The 27,996-nt window shown below is 40.1% G+C and overlaps 1 protein-coding gene across 1 annotated transcript in view; it reads right to left on the bottom strand.

Moving 5' to 3' along the window:
- The window catches only part of TENM2 (teneurin transmembrane protein 2), a 550,767-nt gene that overhangs the window by 475,588 nt on the left and 47,183 nt on the right, over positions 1 to 27,996 (bottom strand). The window contains exon 2 of the mRNA XM_034778437.1: positions 1,385 to 1,468. Coding sequence (XP_034634328.1) covers positions 1,385 to 1,468 — 84 coding nt within the window. The remainder of the gene's footprint in view (positions 1 to 1,384; positions 1,469 to 27,996) is intronic.

Here is a 27,996-nt window from a genome sequence, read left to right as displayed (position 1 = left end):
CTGGAATTCTTGATCAGTCTATTACTATTGCTAGATATGCTTGCATAGCACAACCTAATCATATCTAAGATTGTTTGCAAGACTCCAGGAGTAATCAAATGAATGTTAAAGAAGAGAGTACATCAGAAAAACAAAAAGAAGAAAAACAACCCTATCAAATGTTTAAAGATCAGAATTTAGGATATTATTTCCTTTTAGGGCTCTGATTCAGCAAAGCCCTTGGGAACCTGCTTAAATGCTTTGCTGAATAAGGGTCTAACTGAACACACGTCACAAAGATGATGATGGCTGTAAGACAAGGAAAGCAGAATAGTGTAATAGGAAGCATCTTTCATCTGAACAGCCAGTTCATACATAAAACAGAAATTGCAGCCTTGAGGGCATAAGGCTTTATCAGAAATGGCTCTTGGGAAATTAGTAAGGGCACAATGGAACATATTGACTAAGATCTAAGGTTAATGCAACTGGACATATCCAATGAATGAAAACAACGCTTAGTATTTAAGAGATATCAGGGGAAAGGGGTTTATTGAATCTTTATTTAGATAGAAAATCACACCAAGAAGCACTTGGATCTAAGATCTTCATATGTTTAATCAACTATTAAAGTTTTCTGTTAATAAAAGAATGCCACAATATTTTTTTCACACGCCTCCCTTTTGCCAAGTGATTTTATCTATCTTGCTGTGGGGATGGAGAGGAATGATACAGTTATATACTTTAACAAACTTGTCTGTCACTGAGGTAATTTTTTACAAAAATTCTGATTGTGTTATATGGGATATCTAAGATAAAGAGCTTAATGTTGCACTAAGAGCTACTGTCTGGATTTGAAACTGTTTAGATAAAAAAAAAATTCAGTCAAGGCAAAAGATGAACACAGGTATCTCAAAATCTCTCATTAAAAAGGTGGACTGCAAAATCTCTGAAGCATTATCTACAGTACATGCAAACTTCCACTAATGAGCAAAAATATACGCATCCACCTTTGTAAATAAACTACGGGTACAGATATTATGGTGTCTTTCCTTAGCTCTGTGTAATACCAGACCTGGCATCCCTCAGATTGTTCAGCAATCCTTATGCCCATGGCTGGCCTGTGCCAGCTCTCTGGTTGGCTCGGGGGAATTGCAGTTCCTTCACCACCCACTCCTCTCTTAGGAGTCCAATAACAAATACCCCAGCTTAAGAATCAGTTAATAGACTGTAGTTATCCAAATAAAAGCCAGGTTTATTTACTACACAGTAGAAAACACAGAAAAATCCCACAAATAAAATATTTGATAAGCATAATATAAACACAGCTAGGCTAATCACTGCAGAAGCAAACTAGCCAGACTCTACGTTTATAGGGAATACGGGTTAAGCAAGACAAAAACCTTACGTATTAGAGAGTTCTTTGTCTCAGCCAGCTGCTGCCAGCCTGTCTGTCTGTCTTTCAATGTCTCAGAAAGGTGTGTGTGAAAATCTAAATAAAATAAAATAAATAAATTTTAGAGACAACTCTTTGTTCTCCCTAATATTCCCCCATACACTGTTGATGTAACACAGCTGGATAAGATCACAGAATGATTAGCTCCTCAATCCATCAGTAAATATACACTTTAAAAAAAAATTAACAGAATGCTATTCATATAGAAATTACATGAGGGTTTATAAATTTTATACAACATGATCAATGACATGTAAAGAGGCTTAGGTATGCATAACATTTGTAACCCCTGGTAAGAACCCATTCCTGCAAGTACTGAATACCTTCGACTCCCATTGTCATCAGTGGGAGTAGGCAGAGGTTAACATGTCTCCAAATGGGGCCCTAAATGTTATTGAGACTTAAGTGAATACACATTGGAACAAAGTCTGCCTCTGGATACATGCGCACAGTCTCCACTGAGAAAAACAATTTTACCATAGTGTACACCATAATGTAAGTTACATGTTATATCTATTTAAAACACAATTTCAACTTTTTACTCATGATCCCTTTTCTAATGCATCTCAAGAGACACTCTCCACTGTTTAGGTAGGTTTGTTTTTTTTACATTTACTTGAGATGCATACATAGATTTAAATTCAGAATCAACACAATCAGGCTCATTCTGCTGAATTTGAACCAGACACAGTCCAGTGATTTGGAATAAAAAAATCCAAAGTGTTTCAAATATCACAGTTTATCAATTTCTAATAACATATTTTAGCTGAATGGTCTGAGAAATTGGTTTCTAAAGCCTCTCCAAAAGTTTCTATGCTAAAATAATCATTTTCAGAAAAAGAATCTCTATTAAAGGGGGGGGGGAAAGGCAGGAGAAAAGGAAATGTTCAGCTCTGAATCGTGGATCAGTTAGAATGAAACTAATCAAAAACTTTTCATTTGAATGTGTTTAACTATTTAAAATCTAAATTGAATTAAAAAAGGTATACATTTTAAAAACAATTATACTTCTATTTTCCCAAGAAAGGTCGAGATCCTTGAAGAATCTGTCAGAGGATTTAATAACTGCAACTACTACTACTATTACTAAGTTTTGGTAGGTGATTAATCAACAAAAATAAAGTAAAGTAAAACTCAATTTTCAAGTAGTTACCCAAAAGTTCAGAAGAGGCCAGAAGCCTGGTAATTCATATAGGGTCTGTTTTTTGGAAAGTCTAAGTGCCCACAATTTGTATGGGTTTCACCGTGAGGTTATTTGGTCCTCTCCCAGTAGATATTCAACATCTTGTAGATACTTGCTCCTACTAATTTATGGCCATGGTTCATTAATGTCCCAATCCGGCACCCACAAGTTTCAGGATCAGTACTGAAAACATGTCCGTTTTGCTTCTCATTGTCACTTATGGTATGCAAAAAAAAAAATCCCAAACAAACAAACAAACAGTGATTCAGTTTGATAACTGAATAAAGCCATTATACTGAAAAAAGTATTATTTCACTTGTATTGAAGGCATTAAAAGAAATTTGTTATACCTCTAGGAAGACTAGGAGAGATCTGTTTTACTTGGTATGCATTTCTAAACTGAAACATCTGCTACTTGATTGAAAGAATAAAACCTCTCAAGGCTTAGAGTAATGACTTTGGGGTGGAAAAATGTTCCAAAGAACATGACATATCCTTAGAAATTACACATAGCAAAAAAGACAGGCATGTGTGATTAGTAAACTGGCCACTAAGTGCCCTTGTTGCACCACATACATGCAGTTGAGTATGATATGCTGTAAAAATTGAACTCCTAGTGAAAATGATGCAAAACAAGTCATTTTCAGATACTCTGGCCCAGGACTAATCAGTTCAGCTTTATCTTTGATGAGACTGACTTTTGATTTTGAAGCAGGGAGAAAAATATTGTAGATTTTTCAAGGGCACTCCATTGCAAGTAAAAAGCTATGAATAATACCACAAAAAATGTAGTCAAGCTAAGGAGACATTTAGAAATCTAGAAAGCGGAGTTCTTATTGAATATTAATCCTGGTAGCTGATTTTTAGCAGTCACAGAACAGGTAAGCAGCCATAATTCATAGCACATTTGTTCTTTTCAGTGGTACCAATGATTACCCAAAAGATGCAGTATTAAAATGTAAGGGGAAAAAAAGATCTGAATTAGGTTTGTTTAGTGAATACACCTGGTGTTATATAGCATCTGTAACCCTGTTATCAAGAGAGAGACATGAATATAAATACATAAATACAGAAGTGGCCGCTTCCCGCAGCTTCCATAGGCCAGGAATGGTGAACTGCGGCCACGAGGAGCTGTCGGAAGCTGTGCAAATCTAAACAAATTGTCTGGCAGCCCGCCAGCGGATTACCCTGACGGGCTGTGTGTGGCCCGCAGGTTGCCCATCACTGTTCTAGATGGTAAACAAACTACAAGGCAATACATCCCTTTTATAGGCCGTGTAAAATTACTGAACATGCAAAAGAGTGCCCAGTTTTATATGCTTTTAGGACCATGTTTTTGTCCAACTCCCTTCTCAGCTGCCATCTGTGCTCACTAATATATTTTACCGTGCAAACACTTGCATGCACACTTTAAAATTTCTAACCATTGTAAACTCACAAAGGTTCAAATGTGTGCGTGAAGGTATAGGCACCTGCAAAACACATGCACATGTGTACGCAATTTAGGCATGAACATGTGGAAGAAGTGGGATGTCCATTTAGTCTACACAGATAAAGATCATATTTATGTCCCACAGAGAGAGAGAGAGAGAATATACATGATGGTGTACTGCGGCATAAAGGTTTTATTGGCATGGATTTGGGATGGCCATGCTACCCACAAGCAGCCGAGCAATATGTGAGTTATGCCTCTTGTGCCAATAAAGCATTTAGACCACACCAACAAACACAGTTACAACAACCCTGCAAACATACGTAATGGGTTATTTTAGAAGTGTTTGGGAAGGTGGGTTTTTTTGTTGCTGTAATTGGGACTACACCTCTACCCCGATATAACGCTGTCCTCGGGAGCCAAAAAATCTTACCGCGTTATAGGTGAAACCGCGTTATATCGAACTTGCTTTGATCCGCCGGAGTGCGCAGCCCCCCCCCCCCCCCCCGAGCACTGCTTTACCACGTTATATCCAAATTCGTGTTATATTGGGTCATGTTATATCGGGGTAGAGGTGTATTTGTTTTGAATATCAATGACAAAATCCTCATTACAATGCAATAGTTCTGATGCAGACACTACAGTATAGATAATAAAATTAAACAATTTTAGTGGTTTGTAATCTAACAGTGTCTGCTACATTATATGCTAGAATAGGAATTGGATTTATGAAGTTTAGTATCTGGGATTTTTTGTTTAATAAAAGCTTTTGTTTTTATTTCAGATACAAGCAGAGAAAAAATCATCAACATTGGATCACATTGGCCTTTATAAACTTGTATATGTTTAGTGAAATCACTATTTTGTCTTTGTCCTTATCTCTGGCCACCTTGGGAGTTTTGATCCTTACAATTACAAAGACTACAGATGAGGACAACAAACTGTTCCCCCATGGAAGCAGAGCCATACATCTTTTTGAAGTGAAACATCTAAAACAAATTTTTCAAAAATAATTTTCCACTGTGCGTTATCCAAGGCTCTGTTTCTCCAACAATTCTTAACAAAGGTTTTGTTACTGATGCCCAGAGGAAAGAATAATTTAAATGTTGAGACACTTTTTAAAAATAATGTCATTTGTTGGTAAGTCTCTGTGGGTATTACCTTCCTTTGACACTCACAGGGAGTTAAACCTAATTGCATTTAGGGTTATCTCTAGCAGCTACGCTCAGAATCAAACATCCTCGTGAGGACTATTGTTCTAACTAATCTACTTATTAAGCTTTTATTCAGATTTAATACAGTGTTTTATAAAAAACATCTCAAAGGGACAGTAATGGATTTTGCAATTATCAGGAAGGATAGAGTAGACTATGACCTACAATCACTGGTCTTCTAAAAAGAAAAAAATCTTTTGTAAGTAAACCCATAAGTCATTATGCTTAATTTTAGTCCCTATCTCACAGGCCTCACCCATGTCTAGGAAAAGTACACTACATGTGAACTTGCTATGCTTCCTTGTATACCTTCCTGTTATTCACATATCTTAGACACCATGTCAACACACCCGCCACCTTCTTAGTACCAGTTTGCCAAGCCACCCCTGTCCTCATTCCAATCTCCCCTGAAGATTCACTTTGACAACACTACCTGTTCCTACAATAGGTTTGCTGGAGCTAGAGGTTGTATTGTATTATATTGTATCCCCAAAGGAATTTTCTGCCAACAAGCACTAAATATAACTATATTTAAATAATTATAATATAACTCCCAACCAGGTTTCCTCAGCCCCGTCTCCCCCAACCCACCTATTAACATAATCCATGCTTGCAAACCTGAATTTCCATAATATTTATCTACCAACTCTTTGCTTAAATAATTAATACAAAACAACTTGGCTTTTTGTTTCCTAAAATTTCCTTTTAGTCTCCTGTCTCCAAACAATTATCCTAGCTCCAGTCTAGCCTCTCCATGCTTCCGCATACAGAACAAATTGCTTCTATGCCACTGCTCCTCACCCCACCATCTCCAGAATATTGATCTCATTCCTTCCCTACCCCAATTACAGTTCATCTGTAGGTTTTTTCCCCAAGGTTGTGGTGGGAGTCTGACCAGATCCTCCCATTCTCAGCCACCATTGAGACTACTCTTTTGCTGACTGGTGAGGAGGGGAACATCTGTGCTAGTCATCCCCTTTTCTAATTGGGCCCAGGTGGAGTCAATGATACATCCATCTTACAGCCTGCCTGGGATCTCGCTGCCCAGTAGGAAAGCAAGCTACAATAGCTTTTCTCCTCCCCTTTATACCTCCCTTCCCACTTGCTTGCAAGGTGGCCAGCAGCTTCTGGAGGCACTGCTGAATTGCACTGCAGGTCAGAGAGAGAGAGAGAGAGAGAGAGAGAGAGACGCTCTCAACAACGTGGTTCCAACTCATGCCACAACCAGTTGCAGAATGTGACGGAGTCTGCATGGAAGGTGGGAAGGAAGCGCATTCCTTAATGCTTCCTCCTTGTGATGGCCTGACCTCACTGCTACTGCCTTTTCCAAGACAGTCCTAACTAATGCTATGCTTGTGGCTAGCTCCAAAGGTCTCATGCCTGTTCTTGTCCTTTTCAATTTAGCTGCATTCATTGCTGTGGATCACTATTTTCCCCTTCATCACCCTGGCTGCTTCTGACTTGGAACTTCTTTTCTTCTTAACTTATCTGCTCAGAATAAGCTGGAATCGTAATCTTTCTTTTCAACATCCTTTAGTTTGTATCACTAAGGACTTTGGTTCCCTACTCTTTAATCTTTATATTCTCCCTTTTCTTCCCCTTAGCCAATATTTAATTTTCATCAGTGTTTGATTTGGTTGGCTTTTATCATTGATCACTTATGTTTTTGCAGAGAGGGGCCCAAACCACAATATTCAGATTCTGGATCAAAACTTCTAAAAATCAGAGGGCAGTTTGGATCTGCATTTCTCCTTCCAGCCCATCTCTATGTTGTTTTCATATATTGTCATTTTATTGTCTTATCCTGCCGTAATATTTTGGATCAAAAATATTAAATACAAATTAAATGTTTTGTACTTTCAACCAGAGAACTCATGCTCGCTATATGCAACTGAGGACTATGAAGAATTAGAGGAAAATCTGATGGTGACAGGTAGAAATGAAAAACAACCACAAAAACATCAAAAAATGAGCCGTTCTGCTTTTTTAATAAAACATGCCACTTGATCTATTCTGATTTTACACCATAAAAGGCCTATGCAATTGTTCTTTTCTGCTATTTTCTTTAAGTGATAGAATTACCTATTCTGTTGTTTTATTCTATTGTGTTCTATTTTACATTTTCTTTATGATGTGTTGTTTGATCTTTTCTTGTCCTTGGAGCCAGAGTTGTAGTTATTCACTTCTCTGAACTACATTCACCAAGCCAATTAAACTAAAAAAAGCTTGCTTCTTCATATTTATGTACTGTATTCTAGTAAGTCACAAATAGCATTATTTTCTAGAAGAGATCTCAGAATTGTATCCTCTTCTTTTCTTTTCACACAACCCACATTTTTTCTTAAATAAATAAATAAATCCACAATTCAACATTTGAAGACACTTTCCAAAATATTAATGAAATTATGAAAATACCATGGGAAACAAGACACTGGTGTTAGTTCAAGTAACTTTGGCAGCTCATTGAAATCAATTACAGATGTGCCACTTTTTACTCTTTCCCATTCATAAAAGGCACATTTTAGAGAAATTACAAATGAAGGCTTCTGATCCACCACTGCATCAAAATGGGATATGGAAATAATTTTAGATGATTTTTCATACTGTCCTAAACTGTTGGTAAATATTATCAACATTAATCTTGTTGTGCCAGAAGTCAGATTTTCCAAGTGTATTGCTTGCAACGGTTGTACAGAACCAAGTAATGAGCAGCATGTGAAAACACTATGTAACTGTTAGAAAAAGAAACAAAAGGAGAGATTTTCTTTCTCCATTTCCCAAGGACTGGTAAAAATATTAGGCTCTATTCTCACATTTAAGAGTGCAGGCACATGCATAATTCAGATTAGTGTTAACAGGCATTATCCATATAAATACCTGCATGTCTCTGAAGGTCAGTCTTCACTAGAGAGGTAACACAGGCGAGCAGTACCTGGGTCTGAATACCCAGATTAGCCTAGCTCTGCAGTAAACAGCCACTCTGCAAAGCCATGTCAAGTTGCTTTGTCCTTATTAGTGCTGCACTCCCGTGTGTGTGTCACTAGGACTTTCAGGGGGCACATCCCATGGTTCTTAGTGCTACGGTAAGCTTAAACTCTCTCTGATTCTTCCCCAGGGAATTGTGGGAGAACCTGGCTTCCTTTTGGACACACAGAAGGAACTGTGGAAAGGCACTGGAGAACTACCAGCACTTGAGTGATATACCCTGCATCTTCACTGCAATGTGGGTGGGTTATCATCCTAAATGAAAGTGGTGTCCAGGCTAAAACTAACCTACTTCCCCAGCTAGGCCAACTAGTCCAGGTTGAAATCACCCATAAACTTGAGTAAGAGGGTTTTGTGTGTGGAAGGGAGGGGAGTTAGTGGCAACACCTGAATAAGAGCCAAGTTAACTCTGTCATGAAGATGTACACTGAGGGAATAGCCTTGCTATATTCATAAATATCTCCCCATACAGAACAGATGTTGGCCACATCAAAGGAAAAACTTTGGGACTGATCATGTTCCTAGATCCTCACAAGAAGGGACTCTTCAAGAACAGATCTTGCCATTCGTGTGTGAAAGGAGGAGTGAGACACTTACATGGCTACCATCTCCCACTTGAGACCTGTGACCGAGAAAACCCCTGAATTTACACCCCACACACTACTGTAATAATCTTTGTACAAAATATGCCTTTTCGTGCACCCCGGAATGTGACACACACATTAATAAGGATCCTGGGGCAGCTGCTGGTTGGGAAAGTCCTGGTAGCATGGTTCTAATGGAATTAGGCTATGCAGATACACTGTGCCTCTAGAGAATCACTCCTCACTATCTGTAGGGTTTGGGGCCAGATGTATTCACACTTCCTAGAGAGGAAAGGGAGATGACCTTAACCCTCCACCACCAGAAGAATTTGGAGGAAACTCAACAATGGAAACCTCAACAATGGAAAGAGTCTTCCTCTTTCTCAGACCCTCTCCCGCAGCTATTTCCACAGTTGTGGGTAAGCAAGCCATTTGCTGCTATGGGCACTGGTTCAGTATTAAGACTTCATAATTTCAGCCTTAAAAAAATAAAATAGCAGTTCTGTTACAAGCAATGGAATTATACTTAGATTTAATAAGAGAAGCTGGAGTTTGAAGTAGGAGCTATAGCTAGGTTTAGGGTACTTGCACTTTCTTTAATATTCCTGCTACACAATTCCTGATCCTAAATCCTTCTGTATGGCTAGCCCACTATCTGTGCAAATGCTATTTAAAATAGTAACCAGACTAGTCCTTTTACATCAAGTAGTGCTCCAAGACACACCCTAATACCTGCAAAGAATAATATCTTAATTATTAGGGTAATGGGGAGGATTTAAGTCAGTGAAGCACAGACTGCAGAAATGATATGGAGTTTTGTACTGCTTTGTCTAAACCAGTTGCAAAAAAAAAATCTATGCAAAAATGTCCCCTCTCCAACTGCAGAGGATGAATTGACATTAACAGAGCTTGCCAAAAGCATTAGAAAGATGCCCAGGAGATCTACAAACTCAAAATTTAGAAGTGGACAGTATATAATAAATACTGTATGTGATTACTGATGTCATTCATGGAACTTATCCATGACCATTATCAACATTTAAATTAATATGTTAAAAATGCTGCTACACAAGCTAGACTGAGATGGTCAAGAGGAATCTACATTTGTCCTCGTTTTTGGGGTATGTGTTAATATTCTACACCTCTACATCTGGAGAGTTCAGAATAGGGATGAATCAGCCAAGATGTTACCAAAATACCAAAGATGTTAGGTTCTTGCAAGAAGAAAATATGACTAGTGTGTGCTAATAACTCTTGGCACCACTGGATCTTGCAAAGCCTCCCAAGTCACCTTCAGGTGTAGGCTGACTTCAATCAGTACCTCCCCAGTACCTTTTATCACAGTCCTGAAATCTAAGCGAAACAAAAACCAAAAAACTGTTCCAACTTATATGTAGATTACAATATCCTCATTGTTCACTCTTTACTAAACTAAGAGCACATAGTCACTTCAGTTTTAGCTTAATGTAGTGCAGGCTCAAACATACAGGCCTCAGAGGAAGCAAGCAAGTGTACTGACCTGGCACTAGAGCAGACTAGTGCTTTTGTGTATTAAACCTCTTCTGACCCTCACAGTCACGCAGACTCACAAGTACAAAGTAATGCACTTCAGTGCACACGAGGAAAGATTCCTTTAAAATAAACACACATTTTCCATCTGAAATGATGAGGACTGTCCATTTTCTACAAATAGATCCAGCTTTATCCCACTGGAACTACCAAACATTTCAAGCAGGACGCATCAGCAGGCACTGAAGCGGAAATTATCTGCCAAATACCATTCTGCTTTTTCCTTTGCGAGTATAGGAATAAAGTGATGTTAGCAATTCTTGATCAGATTGTATTCATTTTAATTTAAGAGATAATGTCAGCAAAAATGGAGCATTGTGACAGTTCCAACATAGATGTTGAGGCATTCATGGCAAAACGGAGAGGCTGTTCTCTCAAACAAGGGACAAAATAAAATAAATGAGAGTGACCTGCAGAGAGCCTGAAAGCCTACATTTACTGTCTGCTTGCTGGGAAGTTGCAATCTTAGTTGCACAAAAAGTGGACTTACGTGTTCCAGAGATACAGGCTTGTGTGATGAACTATCCACAGACACTTCTATTATCAGTGCTGGGATAGGGAAGCATTTGATATGTATAGTAGGTGCCATATGAAACTCAACATTCACTTCTTCAAGTGCCGTGATAGCCATTAAATGTTGCCACTCAGTGGTATGTGAGAGGAGACTGTTTTCCCCCTATACTTGCAATTGAAATGGTAATTGTTGATATACTGATGGTAACACTCGGTACTGAGGTATCACAAACAATGCAAAGGGGCAGATGTTGAGTCTTTTATTGGCACTCAACTTTCAAAATTACTGGATAAAGCTTTTGTCTAGTTCTCTCTAATAGAAATCTTGTTGTTTGACAGGCTCATATTTCCCATAAATAATATATCATCCAGTGATATTACTGTCATCTGCTGAGGCAGTATCCATTCTGCCCCCTTTTTAGGATTTTGTGATTTTCAGAATGAGGCTTTATTAACAACAATTACATTAACCCTTGCCCCCCCCAAAGACTGCTATCAAAATGTTAGCTTGTATCAAGATGATTCAGTATCTACTTTCTAATTCTGAGCATGAGATACTGTCCTCAGTCAAAAATTAATGTTCATTTTTTAAATTGTTTAGGTAAGTTATTAAGCAATGAATAAGTTGCTGGGTCTGTCTCAAAAAGTTTTGGGAAAAGTCACAGATGACTCATGGTATACTTTAATTAAAACATGATTTTTTGAAAATTTGTGAGATTTGTGATATTGTCATTATCTCTCCCCACCCTACACCTGCTGTTACTTATCCACCCACTCAGCCATCACTCTTCCCATCTCAACTATGATCTATGGATGGGAATTTAGATTACAGCTTCTAGTCTGTGACTCATAGAGTTGATAAAACATGCAATCTTGGATTTAAAAAAAGATACACCATTCACAGTCATGAAAAACCAATGCCCAAGCAATGAAAAGTGGAAGAATCAGATCCTAAGAAGTTAATTCTCTCTTTAATCGGTGGCTGTTTTAAATTATAGTGAAAATGTAATACTATAAAAGAGAACACAATATATGCATCTTTATTTAGGTTTGGTAAAATTTAAGAGCTAAATCCTGCCCTCTATCTAGGTTGGGGGTGGGCAAACCTTTTGGCCCGAGGGCCACATTGGGGAATAGAAATTGTATGGTGGGCCATGAATGCTCACAAAATTGGAGTTGGGGTGTGGGAAGGGGTGCAGGTTCTGGTTCGGGGTGCCCATTGATCAAGTGGTTTGGAGAGCAGGAGGGGGATCCGGGCTGCGGCAAAGAGAAGTTTGGAGAAGCTCGGGGGTGCAGGCTCTGAGCAGCATTTACCTCAAGCGGCTCCCGAAAGCACTGGTATGTCCCTTCTCTGGCTCCTATGCGGAAGCACGCTGCCCCATCCGCAGGCACTGCCCCTGCAGCTCCCATGGGAATGCATAGGAGCTAGAGCGGGGCCATGCCGCGGTTTCCGGGGGCCACGTGATGCGGCCCCTGACCCAGCGCCCCGGCCAGAGTGGGGTGTGGTGCGGCTTGCGGTCTGGCTTAAAGCGGCTCACGGGCCAGATCCGGCCTGCAGGCCATAGTTTGCCCAACCCAATCTAGGTACTTATATGACCCTCCTCGTCATCATATTTGAGCATGTCACATTTAATTTATTTATTCTCACAACACTCCCGCTGTGCTATTATCCATATTTTACAGATGAGGAACTGAGACAAGAAGAGGTTAAATAACTTTCCTGACATCAGACAGGAAGTCTGGACTTGAACCCAGGTCTCCCAAGTCCTTGGTTAGCACCTTAATCACTAGACCATCCTTCCTCTTAGAAGTACTAATTAAATCTCACTGACTTTAAAGAGAATCATGCTTTCTGTCTCTCCACCTGCAGCACTTATACAACATGTACCCATAACTGACCCATGTCTTCCAAGAAGAACGCCCTTCCTCATTAATAAGAGCTATTAGTAATTATGGGTAAGGCTACGTTTTAGTCACGGGTATTTTTAGTAAAAACCATGGAAGGTCATGGGCAGTAAATTAAAATTCACGGTCTGTGACTTGTCCATGATTTTTACTCTAAATCCCTAACTAAAACTTGGGCAGGGGGCCTCAGGTGCTCGGGGAGTGGGGGGAGGGATCCGGGGGCAATGCGGGTGCTGGGGGAGGTGGCCTGGGAACTCGCTGGTGCTGGGGGCTGAGCCAGCACCAGCCGCTGCAGAAGTCACAGAAAGTCACAGAATCCATGACTTCCGTGACCAATTCGCAGCCTTAATTATGGGTCAATACATCTCTGAAGCAAGGGCTGGGAGCAAAAGGATGAGCAATGATAGAGTTACCATACGTCCGGGTTTTCCCGGACATGTCCGGCTTTTCGGCAATCAAACCCCCATCCGGGGGGAATTGCCAAAAAGCCGAACATGTCCGGGAAAAATACCATCTGGGCACTTCCTCTCCCGTGGCTGCTCTGCTCCTCCCCGGACTCAGACTTTGGCTCTGTTTAAGAGTCAAGCTGCCTGAGCCAGCGCTACCGCCTTCGGGCAGCCCCCGTGCCTTCGGACCCCAGCCGCCAGCCGGGCACTTCTCCTCCCCGGCTCCAGCTGCTCTGCTCCTCCCCGGACTCAGACTTCGGCTCTGTTTAAGAGCCAAGCTGCCCGAGCCAGCGCTACCGGCTTCGGGCACTCCCCGTGCCTCCGGACCCTGCGCCGCCGGAGCAGAGCAGCTGGAGCCGGGGAGGAGAAGTGCCTGGCCGGCAGCTGGGGTCCGGAGGCAAGGGGGCTGCCCGAAGCCAGTAGCGCTGGCTCAGGCAGCTTGGCTCTTAAACAGAGCTGAAGTCTGAGTCCGGGGAGGAGTAGAGCAGCTGGAGCCGGGGAGGAGACGTGCCCGGCTGGGGGCGCAGGGTCCGGAGGCATAGGGGCTGCCCGAAGGCCGAGTGCTACCGGCTTCATGGTTTGCTGGGCAGCCTCCAGACCCTGCGCCACTGGCTGGGCGCTTCCCCTCCCGGGTTCCAGCTGCGCTGGGGAAGTGCTGGCCGGGGGCACAGGGTCTGGAGGCTGCCCGGCAAACCGTAAAGCCAGTAGCACTTGGGCAGCCCTTTTCGCGTGGCTGGGAGGGAGGAGGGGGAGTTAGGGCGGGGACTTTGGGGAAGGGGCGGGGAAAGGGTGGAGTTGGGGCAGGGCCGGGCGTGGGAAAGGGGCGGGGCCAGGGGTGGGAAAGGGGCGGGGCTACGACCCGTGGAGTGTCCTCTTTTTTATTTTTTAAATATGGTAACCCTAAGCAACGATAGGGATGGACATGTTCACAACAATGGCCCATTCCAGCTCTTCTATATAATGTGTGCATCCACCAATATGTAGGCATTTTAGTTTTTTAGGGTAGCTGCTGCACTGGTGTACACACACACACACACACACACACACCATTTTACACAGTATACACATCCATCTGTTGGTGGATTGGATCTAACCTGAAGGACTGTTCTCAGGCTTCCCACAAACCAGGTAGTTCATAACAGCCAGAAGAATTACCTTGGATGTAAGACAGATATACCTAAATGTATTACAAGTTCATGCTGTGCACTGTGACAGAGAAAACACATTAGAACTACAACAGATGGAAAAGGAGCAATATTTTAAAAGTAAATAAATGCAGACAATATTTCTACATGTATCAGTAACGTATGTATGGTGGAGAACAGTACTATAATGTATTCTATGTGAACTAAAAATATTGACACAAATTACAATCATATTGTGCATGTTTTTTTTCTTGTGTTTCAATGTATTTTGGGTTATTCCTTGCTGATTTATGTCTTCACTAAAGCCTCAGGGATTTTGAAGACTGTTAATGACTGAATGGGCATATGATGTTTTGTAAAGAATACATAGGATTTTTCCCCCTGAGGTTTTCCCTCTCAAAGTTATAGTTGGAGTTCAATAGAACAACAAATAAGCATCATTTGTTTTCCTCTTTATCTTATCTTTGTTCCATAGGAATTTAAATGCAAATGTGAAATAGAATGAACACCAACAGATGCATCAACTGGTACTGGAGTATGATGATTGCAATCTATAAAGCATAACAGACTATTTGCTATCTGCTTACTGTCACAGCACTCTACAGTTGGAAACACTATAGCAACATTCTGTGGGAGTTATTTTTGCAACCAAATTTGAACAGAAACACTCTGAAAATCACCTCAGGATTTATGTAAAAATATTGTAGTGTATTCCCACATGCTTGTGCTATAGTAAATATAGCTTCTCTAAGCAATTAAGGAAAAGATGCTGGCCTAAATTTACAAAATTAACTTTGAGAACCTCTATTTTTGGCTACCAAAGTAGAGACACTTTAAAAGATGTATTGTTTTCAGAAACTTCTGAGCATCCACCTTCTGAAATTAGGCCCCTTTAAGGTGTCTCAGGTTGAGAACATAAAAGTCTAGTCACTTATGAAAATTCAGGCCACTACATTTAAATTATGATTAAAAAGTGGGAAAACATGGCTGAGGTTTAAAACTTACTAACTTATCAAACCCCTCTCCTAGTTATTCAATATAGCCTGCCTGCTACCGCCACCCCTCATCACCCACACTCCCATCAGCAACAAGGACAGGCCTCCTTCAAACTAGCTATTTAACAAACCTACCACCTCACTCATACCTATTCCCCCATGCAAGTGGCAGTGACCCTTCTCCCAGTTGCATATCTGAGCCACCATCTCTTTCCTAATTTGACACAGCCCCGTAGAAGTTGATGAGTGAGTAAATTGCAAAGTCAAATAGCCTAAGAACTTATTATAAGATTATAATTTAGCAGTTGAAGTTTAAGTGATGCTTATGACCAGATTATCTGATGTCTGAGAGAGGGATGGATGCTATAGAGAGAGGAGAAAGATGAAGTGAGAAAGTTTTGCATCTCAGATAATGTAGTAATATTCTGACCCTGGGGTTTATATAATGATAATGTTTTCCTTTTCTGTTTCTCTAGTGTAATTTTAATTCTATACTTAAAATGACTCAGATTTATGCTGTTGATAAGAACTAATCTATTACAATGAGATACATTGATAAGGATTATATTAATATTAGAAATGATCACAAAACTTCAGAGTTTGGATCTGGACTTCCACAAAGTTCATTGATACTAAGATCTGGATTTTAGATTCTCTCCTTAACACTGAATTAATTGCTACATTCAATCTGATCAAGTAACAAAATATTGCCCTGAGATGGAGGCTCAATTATAGGAATGGCCTTAATGACCATTGTACCACGACCATCCAGGTTTTCCCACTGTTAAAAGTTTTTCCAATTTAAAAGCAGTTATGTGATTCATGACAGCTCTCTGTACTATAAGGCTATTCTAATGTTATCCTATCCACTTCCCCATACACCTTGATTTCAACTTCAAGCTGTAGCTTTCAAGTATTTTGTCAATCACAATTTATTAAATGCATTCTGCTGAGGCAGCTGTCAGGACAAGGCTCAACACTGACAAGCCATCTTAGCTCCTGTTTATTTCATCCTTAAGTCACCGACTCTCATTTTATCCCCGAGGAGAAGAAATGTTCTGGCTAGCTCAGAAAGGATGTGGAAGGACACTACACAGGCCAGGCAGAGCCACTGTGCTGCCAGGGCTCTTGATCAACACAACCAGAAGTATCAATAAATTCTCAGCAGCCCATTCATGTTTACTTTTCCCTTATCATAAGTGCTATTGTGAAAATACTACTGGCACTCAGTGTATAGAAGTGATTGAATAAAAAGATACAGTGCAGGCTGTCAACTTATCCTGAAATAGCCTCTAGTGGAAGGATAAAAAGCCTTCCAAGTCCATGCCAGAAGACAGGGCTATTGCACAGAATCACCAAATCCCTCACAATATAAACATTCAAGACCAAGTTCTGGCTCTGAATATGTACATGTGTATACTACAAAAAGGGAGAGGAGGTGCACATCCATCTGTGCATGATAAAAAGTTTCCATCCCAATCCCAGCAGCAGAAAAAAAAATCGGTGGCAAGGATCATTTTCTGCACAGCTTTCACAAATAATATCATGTAGGGGAAAAACTGGGGGCAGTCAGAACCACAGTAAGCCAATAACAAAAATCAATAGGTTGGGATTTTCGAAAGAACATAGCATTGACCAACTCAGGTCCTATTGACTTCACTGGACCGATTCTAACTACATTCCCTGAAAGAATCTGCATGCATCTGCCAAATTCTGGACCATGTTCACAGAGAGGTGTACGCCTTCTGATTATGGTGCTGACATCATGAATAATGCCATGTGCATGAGGAAGTGAGGCAATGGTATGCATAGCCAATCTCCAGATATTCCAGTTTGTCAAAAAAAGATCTTTTTCATGTGGACCTACACATGGTCCATTGTATGGCATGGGTGGGAATTTCAAAAGTATTCAGCAGTGACTTAACTCAGCTCCTGTTGATTTAAAAAGAGCAGAGTTAGCACAGTGCTGAGTGCTTTGAAAATCCCATTCATTAATACATAAAGAATGGGTGAAACATTTTGACATGACCAATCTCAGCTCCCACTGAAATTAATGGGAGATGGGTGTGCTCAGAATCTTTGAAAACCAGGCTAGCATCATACCACTTCTAACCACATAGGGTGAGAGTCTCACCACTGCTCCATCCTGTTTATGCCAAATAAAAAGGGCTAGAATAGCTTAAAGGAATTCTAAAATCCCTGGATCTGGCCAGGGAAAAATTTTCCAGACACAGGAACTGAGGAAGACAAGCCTCAAGCTGTTTTAGGAGGACCTCTATGCAAGGCCTTTTAGGGGTGTGAGAGGCGGGCCAGGAGTGTAACCACAGCATGTAACACTGTATAAATTTTGTGGGCCCATAAGCAGGTGGGGACTGACTGTCCCAGGCCTGTTTAAATTATTCTGGAGGCCCCTTGGGGCCCAGAGCATCCCAGAATTGAGAGAATGCAAAGGTAACAAAGCCATTATACCCCACTCCACACACACACACTTTCGGGCTGGAAGTTCTGTGCCATGCCTTTTAGGGTATATCTACACTACAAATAAAGGTGTGACTGCAGCTCAAGCTTTAGTCTAGCTAGCATAACTAAAAAAAGGAGTGAAGAAATGGTGGCACAAACTTCAGTATGGGCTAGCAACACAAGCATGTACACAGGGCCCAGGCCGATTTGTACAGCTCCCATTGAAGTGACTGCTGTCACATCTTCACTACTATTTTTAGCCATACTAATTAGATTAAAGATGGCATAGATATGCCTTCTTGAGCTGCAACAACACCTTCAACTGCAGCATATGCATATCCTTAAGGTGTGGCCCTAAATTTCAAAATATGACTACTCCAGCTATACCAGTGTACTGATTAGAGTAGGACAGGATTACAATAGGTACAATTGTAAATATGCTTTAAAAAGTTTTAAACAACAGTATTCTTCACACCAAATAATTTGGAGTTCTTCATTAAAATGCTGAGTTGTGTGTTAAGAATCTCACACTGGGAAGATAAAAATAAAAAATAAATTAATGGAGATATCCTATCTCCTAGAATGGACCTTGAAAGGTCATGGAGTCCAGCCCCCCGCCTTCACTAGCAGGACCAAGTACTGATTTTGCCACAGCTCCCTAAGTGGCCCCCTCAAGGATTGAACTCACAACCCTGTGTTTAGGAGGCCAATGCTCAAACCACTGAGCTATCCCTCCCCCCAGATGATGCAGACTATGCTCCAAGTGCCTTGCATGTGCCTTGTACTCTGAAGTTTGAAAATTATAAATAAATGTTATGGTGGCTCAGAATGCTGGAGGGTTACTATGGTGCTGACTATTATCAATAGGAACCAACACTTGGTCATACAAGCAACTGAGGAATTGAATCAAACTACTGAGATTCCAATTGCACTGACTAGCAAAACAAGTAGAACACCTACTTAGCATTGGTTTAAGACTCATAGCTAATGAAGTTAAGATACTTAAGCCAGTTCTGTTGTTTAGCATTTATTTTCATTACTTTAATTGCTTCTATCATTTATTTATTTAGCACCTTTTATTAATAATACATGCCAAATTGGAGGCAACTTTACCATTGGGAATACTAGAGTAAAACTAACATCTGTGCTACCAAGTTACTTCGCTACAAAGACCTAGATATTGAGTTATTTAATATCCATGAAAGATATTGAAATACAAGCACTGAAAAGAAAGTACAAGCAAATGACAAGATACATTTTCCTTAGCATTAGAAGGGCCTATATACTGAACAGAAAAGAACTAGTTGTTTATTTCTAATTCGTGTGATGTTTAGCTCTATTTTATTAGCTTGGCAGGATCACTCTTTTCCTTGTTCCTAATCTTTTTTTTTTTTGTTTTGTTATGTATATCAATGTATTTTTTTTCACAAAGCATGAAGCAGCATGAAATATGTTCCGAATACTCATACTTCTGTGGACAACCTCACTCTCTACTTTCTTTTTGTGTTGTCTCTGGAGCTCAGCATTCTAAACATATAAAATATTATTATATAATATTATTTGAATCCACTAGCTCTCCAGTTAAAATTAAAATGTGTCACAAGATAAGTTTAAAAGGCATACATGACCTCTTATGAATTCTTTGTGTTTGTTAAATGTTATAAACTACACATGCATCAGCCAGGTGGTAGACACTCTGTTTAAATAAAAATAAATAAATTACGGGAACAGCATTATCAGATCCAATACCTGAACCCTTTCTTAGAAGATTATGATTCAAACAGAGCCAGAAAGTTAAACCAATGATTATTATTACTAGGGGTTATATGTATCTTTAACACTGGGAGGAAAGATGGAAATTTATTCCATCTTCATTAAAAATGATTTTGGAGAACCAAGAATAATCAGTGTAACATGAGAAATGCCAACAAGGAGTTTAGTGAAATTGGAAACCCAGGTAGATGGACATGTTAAAAGGGAGACATTAATACTGAGTCTGTGTTGTAGTATGTAAGATTTTTACAGTTAATAAATTCTACAAGGCTATTATCTACAAACAATGGCACTTGCAATAATAGCACTCTTATGGTCTAGAGAGGGAGCAGATTTTTGCAAGTAAGTTAAAAGTAGGGCTATTCTTACGTAGGGGAGCCTGCAACTATTCTAATTCACTTCTGCAAGTAAGGATCACCCACTTACAGGATATGCTATGTATTGCTGTCTTCTAAATCTGTAGTTCCACAGATCAAAGAACATATAGCATCAGCATGAGAACTGAGTCTTCAAAATGATTTCTGTTCCCCAAACCAATTTCATCTAATAATTAACTGATCCCCAACATGAAAAGGTGGAAGAATTCCACAGGGAGTCAGGAGAGATCAAAGCCTGTGATGTGTATCACCCCCGCTCTTTTCCGGACAGTCATCCATCTGACTTCAGTGAGTGAACAGTCGCGCACAGCTAGCCACTAGAGACTGACATCAAACAGACTTTCAAATAACTTGCTGTAGATTCCAAGTTCTGCTGAGGGTAAAGGAGGGAGGGGGCAGGCAGGGAGCTACAAAAGAGGTAGCAGTAATGATTTTGGAGCAGAGGTGAAGTAGTGTTGGTGATTTTGTACATCCTCCTGGATTTATGGGTTTTCTGATACAATCAAATGGTTAGATTTGTGTATCATACATTAATCACTATTGCAGCAAAGAAGCATAGCTGAATCAATGTTTGTTTCCATATGGATTGAATTTTTTTCCATTTGATTTTAAATCTTCCAAAATCTGTATGCCATGCTTCTCTGGACAACGGCTTTCTACTGTTATTTATTATTACCACCATTGGGTAATGTAGATACTAACCATAAACATGTAGTGACTCTCATTCAATTATTGCAAACATCTTTGAAAAGGAGCTGATTTTACATTGTACATGTGCTGCAATGCCAGCAGTATAGTGGGCCACAACAGGGAAATAGGTTTGCCTTCAACTCTATATATCTCCTTGCTTTTCATTGGATTCATGAACTTACATACACTTCGCTCTCTCTTTGCCAAAGACATGGTTGGGAGACATGGAATGTGAAGTGTGTTTGCAGAGGGGTGTGTTTAAATGAGCTTCAGTAGAATTTAAAACAAGAAAACAATGGCCTTATTAGAACACAAATAATATAATACACCCTAAGTTTAAGGCAGTTTAATTATATCACATACTTATTCCTTACATTTTTATTTACCCTACTTACCCTACTGTAAAATCATCATGACTTAATTATGCCGTCTGATCCCAGAGTAGTCAATAGGGGATCTATATGCAAGTTTGGGTCATAAATTGTCCCTTATGCAGCAGCTAAGTCTTTAAAAGGTAACACGTTTTGATATAATTCATACCTAGTCAGTGGTGAACAGTTAGCCATAGCACATACATTTTTAACTATCCTTTCATAATTATAAGGCTTTTTTGTCTCAGCTCTTTTAGAATCCCCCAGTTTGTTCTAGTTTCTCCACAACCAGCCCTTGAAACTTTTTTTAAAAATCGCCACACATTTAATCATATCTTTTAGAAACAAGCTAGCCTCTCGATAATGACCCAGTACATAGATATCATTGGGAAATAATACCTAAGGAGAATAATACATACCTTTCAGAGAAAGGCATAGCTACAAGGTGAAACCTATTACTCTGGATGGTGCAAGAAGGAAAAATGCATCTGCTGCAGTAACCTTTTCAAAAATATAAAGATATCAAAGTTTAACTTTATGACCTTTGTGCATGATGACACTGATAAAACCCTGTGAAACTGTTATTTACTGGACAGCATCTGCAGACTGTATAAGAGAGTTATTAAAAGATTCATTTTTCTATTTTATTTTAATCCCTGACACCCATAGCAAAAGACATCCTTGCGGTACAGAGGCTCTCAAGAGGCAAAATAATAATTAGAAAATAAAAAATAAAATGAAATAAAATAAAATAAAAGAAAGAAAGAAGGAAAGGTAAATGCTAAATGTATGTCTTACTGAACTCAAAGGACTCAAAACCTGAATCTGGTCTTTCCAATTCAACCCAGGGTAGCAATTGATGTATGATTTCATTATCTCTGATGATTCTGGAAATTCTACAGTCAAAGAGCCACATTCTGGCACTTTTCATCAAAACAGTGTGTTAATTTACACATGCATTTTCGCTTGTCAGGAATGCTTACATGATCTCTGCACAGTCTCAGTGTCAGGCTATACATGCTTAAGTAGTCAAAGAAAGAGTGTGCATAGGGCCACAAGCAGATCCAGGGAGCACTTGCTAAGTTATATGGATCAGACCCCAATTTTAAAGCCTTGACTGTAAACAGGATTCATAAACATTCTCTACTCCACCACTATAATTCATGTAGTGGAGAGTTAGGGTCTAGCACAATTTGAGAGAACCAGTCTTGGAACACAACAGTTGTGCCAAGTGGTTCATTTTCTGATGATCTATTTTATGATGATTTGTAGCCTGACCCTAGAATTCAGAACCATACCACAGAAAGCAGAATTTTGTCTATGCACAAGAGAGCACTTACTGTTATTTATAAATAAAAATGTGCTAAGAAGAACAAGCAGAAAATTCATGCACCAGTGCATCTACACTGACAAATGTAGGGATTCAATGTAAATTGCCTATTACCATACCAGTTTAATTTGTTTAGTTAATATTCTTTACACAGCCTCATTTTTATTTAAAACATATACAGGATGTTTTTAATGTAATTTCCAAAGCCCACAGTGGTACTTTTCCCACTGAACATTTATGATGTTCCACAAGTCTACATCCAAAAAACTATTATGAGATTAAATGGATCCAGGTGGGAAATTTAAGACAGTAACTATATTGCAAGCCACAAAGACAATATGTAAATATTACTGCAATCTCACTGACATGAAATTAGAATATGAAGGAAAATGAAATCAACAGAACTATGAGATACTGAATTAATTTACCTTCAAATATTAAAAGTAATGAATCTTCTGCTCATTTTCAGCATTCTAAGAGTCATCTTAATACTAAAAATGTTAATTTAACTGCATTACTTTACTTAATGCATTTTTATAGTACCACGTTCTTCAGAGGACCTCAATTAATAAATATATTATGTACACTATTTTTCTCTTTTTTAATTTTAATTATCTTGACCAAAAAAATAATAATCCTCCTCAATTGCACCAAATATTGCAGCTAGAAGGTGAACAGGAGAGGAAAGAGGGTCAAGCAGGGGTGTCATATCCTCAATATTGTGGTTTATTTGATTAATTTAAAAAAAAAAGACGACCAGGGGAGAACTTAAAAAGAGAATTCAGTGTTAGCTATTATATGAGATATGGTGATGGCAAAGCTCGACTCTGAAGCTGTATTTAACCTGTCCTACAGCAGAGGTGTTCATTTGTTTGCTTTAGTACCTGGATCACTATCACCAGCCTGATCCTAGAGATGATATGAAATTGAAAAAAAGAGGACTGATAATTGGGAGGGTTTTAATGCCATACTAACATCAAGTGAGTTAATGTCTGCTCCAGCCTACTCACCCCCACCACACAAACACTTTAATTGTGTTGTACACAACCTTTTGTGTGCAACACAACCTTTTGCCCCATCTCCCCCCATGTGATTCTGTGAAAACTGCTTCTGTAGCCACTCCATTTAATGGATAAACAATTATTTGTTTTGCTACTTGCAGACTGAATCAAATGTTCTTCTGCATTATGGTTACTCTTCTTTCTACTGCAAGGACGGACATCCACCAGGTTGGTTCAGTATTTTAGAATACAATGTGCAAAATCAAAGCATGCTAGCAAGATTAGTCCTTTATCACATCATTGAGCTTGCAAAGTATTATTAAACATATTACTCAGCTATAATTCCTCCTTATTGAACAAAACCTCTGTATGTCCAATCCATTTACATTTCTATTTTTTTTTTAAATCAGGCACTCTTACTTTAAAAAAAAAAAAAACCTAACAACCCTGCAGACATAGCTTCAAGGATAGCTAATAGACAATAGCTCCTACCTCTGGGATATTAAAAGCTGTCAATTGCCTACATGTGATGACGGGTCCACCAGCAATCTCACTTCTCCAATGAGATGATACTTAGCCTGTCTTACTTTGTCTATTCTACATTCAGGATTTCCTCCTCCGAGGACAGCATCTTCTTTTTTTAAGTGATGTCAATACTGACAGTCCATCCAATGTCTGTCTCTCTGTAGATTAAATGTTTAACCACTTCAGCATCCCCCTGATCTCTCTTCCTTTGGAGAGCTGGGATAAAGCATGAAAGGACAATTTGAGGTGACTGGGTAAATGAGTTTCCCTGTTCATTAACACCACGATGTGCAAGGATTCAGTGTGTTACTTCAGCTTCATAGGATATAATTACATGTTTTGATTAGCAGATACATTTTCCCATCCTCAGGATGTCAACAAGGGTTCAAGTGTATAACATGTATAAACGGGTGCTAATTTCACTAGTCATGAAAATGTGGCTCCCTAATTACATTTATATCCTCTTCGCCAATTTTCATCCTATACAGCTTCTCCCTGGCAGACAGTCCTGTTCTTCTCCCTTCCCAATGACGGACAACAACCGAGCTCTAAGGAATGACATGGTGATTATAAAATTCAGTAGGCTTGACAAGTAACATTCCTGTTGCACAGTGAGCTAAACTGCTTCATTCTTAAATGATTTATGAATGTCTATACATTTTTTTGGTCATTTCTGTACCATCATCAATAACTAAGCTTTTATCATCTGAGATGAAGTTACCAAAACATTATGGCAAAAGTGCTGCTACAATCCCACCCAACTGCTTCCTTTTTCAGAAGTTAAGCATTTCTGTTGTATGATTATTGACACTAAAAATAACCAGACAGCAAGCCTATTTTAAGATAGCAAAGTGCTCTTTTCTCTTCTGCAGTTTTCTGACAAATTCCCGGATGCCTTACTGAAGAGCTGAAAGGAGGAACATGGTAACTGAAAGATCACCTTTTCACAATTAGCCATGCCCTGACAAACACTGTTATGGAAACCCTTTCAGGCTCCTTGCTAGTAACCCCAGTGGATAAACCAACCATCCCGTGATTCACAGCAGGCCATTGTGCTCTCCCTATCTTTGATTTGAAGTCAGAGTGCTTGAGTAAAGGCAGATATTTAGGCCTTGTCTACACTGGCAAGTTTCTGTGCAGTAAAGCAGTTTTCTGCGGTGTAACTCTTGAGGTGTGCACACTGCCAAGCCACATAGTGCATAGAAACTCCTCAGTCGCAGTGTTGCAAAAATACCACCTTGATGAGAGTCATAAGGCTTACAGCGCAGAGTATCCAGCGCTGTATTGGCAGTGTAAACACATTACAATGCAGGAAAGCAATCAATTGGCCTCCGGAAGTGTCCCATAATCCCTCAAGTGGCCGCTGTGCTCACTGTTTTCAACTTGTCTGCTGCCCTGAAGGCATGCACCCCTCCCCTTTCAAAGCTCCGTTTCTGACAGCCATGCATCTGTTCTGGGGCACAAAGCAAACCATTAATGTGGAATGCTCCTGCTGTTGAACGCAGAGGCAGATGTGTGTGTGTGTGTGTGTGTGTGTGTGTGAGAGAGAGAGAGAGAGAGAGAGAGAGAGACTGAGTGAGTGAGAGAGAGAGATTGCTGTGCAGAGATCTGGGGAGGGAGGTGGGGTTTCCCCCTCATCCTGCCTCAGGACTGGTTGTTTCCTGCCGCTGTCTGAACTTACAAGACAGCATGCTGACACACTCTCTGTCCCCCAAAATGCAGTCTTTCCTCCTCTCCTCTCCTCTCCTCCACACACACACAAACACACACACACACACACACACACACACACACACACACACACACACACACACCCTGTCGCACACTCTGCCCACCCCGTGCAGTTGAAAAGCAGCTGGCAATGAGGTAGGAAACCTGCATCATGTGATGCTGTGCCTGCCCCATGAGGCATTGCAAACTCTTCCCAAAGCATCCTGCAGCCAGTTGCACAGTGGGATAGCTAGCACAGTGCACTGCTCTCTTTGCCGTTGCAAGCACTGCTAATGTGGATGCGCTCCATTATCAAAAGGAGAACAGTGTGGATACGCAACAGCAGTTTAATTCCAGCGCCTTAATAAAAGTGGTATAACTTGTGCAGAAACTTGCCAGTGTAGACATACCCTTAGATCAGTGGTTCCCAAACTTGTTCCGCCGCTTGTGCAGGGAAAGCCCCTGGTGGGCTGGGCCGGTTTGTTTACCTGCCGCGTCTGCAAGTTCGGCCGATTGCGGCTCCCAGTGGACAAGATTCGCTGCTCCAGGCCAATGCGAGCTGCTGGACGCGGCAGCCAGTACGTCCCTCAGCCCGCGCCGCATCCAGCAGCTCCCATTGACCTGGAGCAGCGAACTGCGGCCACTGGGAGCCACGATCGGCCAAACCTGCGGACGCGGCAGGTAAACAAACCGGCCCGGCCCGCCAGGGACTTTACCTGCACAAGCGGCGGAACAGTTTGGGAACCACTGCCTTAGATGCCTCAATGTACAGAGCAGAGCGTTTAAATGATACAAAGTGGTGCACGGGGAGTGGTCCACAGCTGCCACCATCTCAAGGGGAGCTCCGACAGGGATGTGCTTCAGAAAGGTTTTTTGGGGGGAACAAGTGGAGAGGGCCACAGACCATCCTTTAGGATTACACACTGTGCTCTCCTTCCCTGTGCACCCCACTAGTAATGCTAATCAGTGTGGAATGAGGGCTGAGGCCAAGGCCACCGCCTTCCTTTTTCACTCATTTGGGATTTGTGCCTACAGGTGAACTAGGAGAGAATTCTCCAGAGTTCAGGATTTATGACCATCCATGGACCAGTACAACAGGTATAACGGAGGGAAAGTATCCTCACACTCATTCTCCCCCACAATCCAAATTTCTAATGCACTTACAGGACGGCCAATTTAGCAAACAGAAAATACAAGGCTACGAAACTCTACTTTTTTGGCATTAGATTAACTTTTGCAAGCTGGTGTTTATTACATATTCTATTCTCTTTTACCTTTATCATTTAGCTTAATTAGGATATGAGCAAATGCTTAGAATAATGTGTCCATTAAACACTCCCAAATGCTATTCCCGCCATTGATACTTTAAGGCCGTTACTAATCATTGTAAAAATGGGTAACTGCAAATAATAATTAAGGGGAAAAATCATATGGAAATTACTAACAAATCCATCAGACTGTGTTCAATTATTGCAGCAGAGGGTTAGCAAGAGTACTGGAGCTTGCTGTATAAATCTGTTTGCACATGGATTGATATGCTTGTATCATAATTTCTCACAGCTGTTGGACTTTTTTATAACTATATTAGGAACTTAATTCAGAAACTTTCACATTAAAGGGATTTAAAAAAAGATATCTGAACACATTGCAAATAATGAGTGTAAGGCTACAAATCAGAGAGGTTTAGATTTCCATTGCAAATATTCTATACGATTATGACTGCCGCAGATTCTCCTGATTAGACATAATAGCAAATTTTAACACATTTGTGCAGCATGCAATGGGAGTACCATCTGACAGTTTAAATTGTATTTGCGTAATAAAGAATTCTATTGCTACACTCTTGATTCAAAAGAATACAGCCTATATGGGATACATCGAATACAGCTTCTATGGGATACATCAGTTTCAGTTAGGACTGTACTCCCACCATCATGCAATGAGCTCTGTGCAGGCAGATCACTGAGCCCATGTAGAGCATTGTCACATGCAAAGCTCATTACAAATGGGAGCCTAAGCCAGTAAATACATATCCTGCATGACCTAACATGATATTTTCACTCTATATCCTGTAGACACAAATTATCCTGCTGGATCATTATCTTCTATATCAAGTAAATATTATGCAAAAGTAAATATCTACCTATAAATTACAAGATTTATATTATGTGACCTTCTAATTATTGGGACTGAAATATATAACAGGAATTGTCACATTAAGGTGAGATCCTTCTTTCCCTTTGTTATGTTTTACTTGTTCAGATTCCCTTCCCTCTTCCTTCCCTTCCCCGCCCCCGCTTGTTTTTAATGTGGAGAATGCAGCAGTATGCGCAAAAATTTATTTTACTAAAGTCAC

Source organism: Trachemys scripta, chromosome 8, assembly GCF_013100865.1.
Source record: "Trachemys scripta elegans isolate TJP31775 chromosome 8, CAS_Tse_1.0, whole genome shotgun sequence".
Lineage (NCBI taxonomy): Eukaryota > Metazoa > Chordata > Testudines > Emydidae > Trachemys > Trachemys scripta.
Note: the sequence above shows the minus strand (reverse complement) of the source record. Positions and strands in the feature narration are given on the sequence as shown.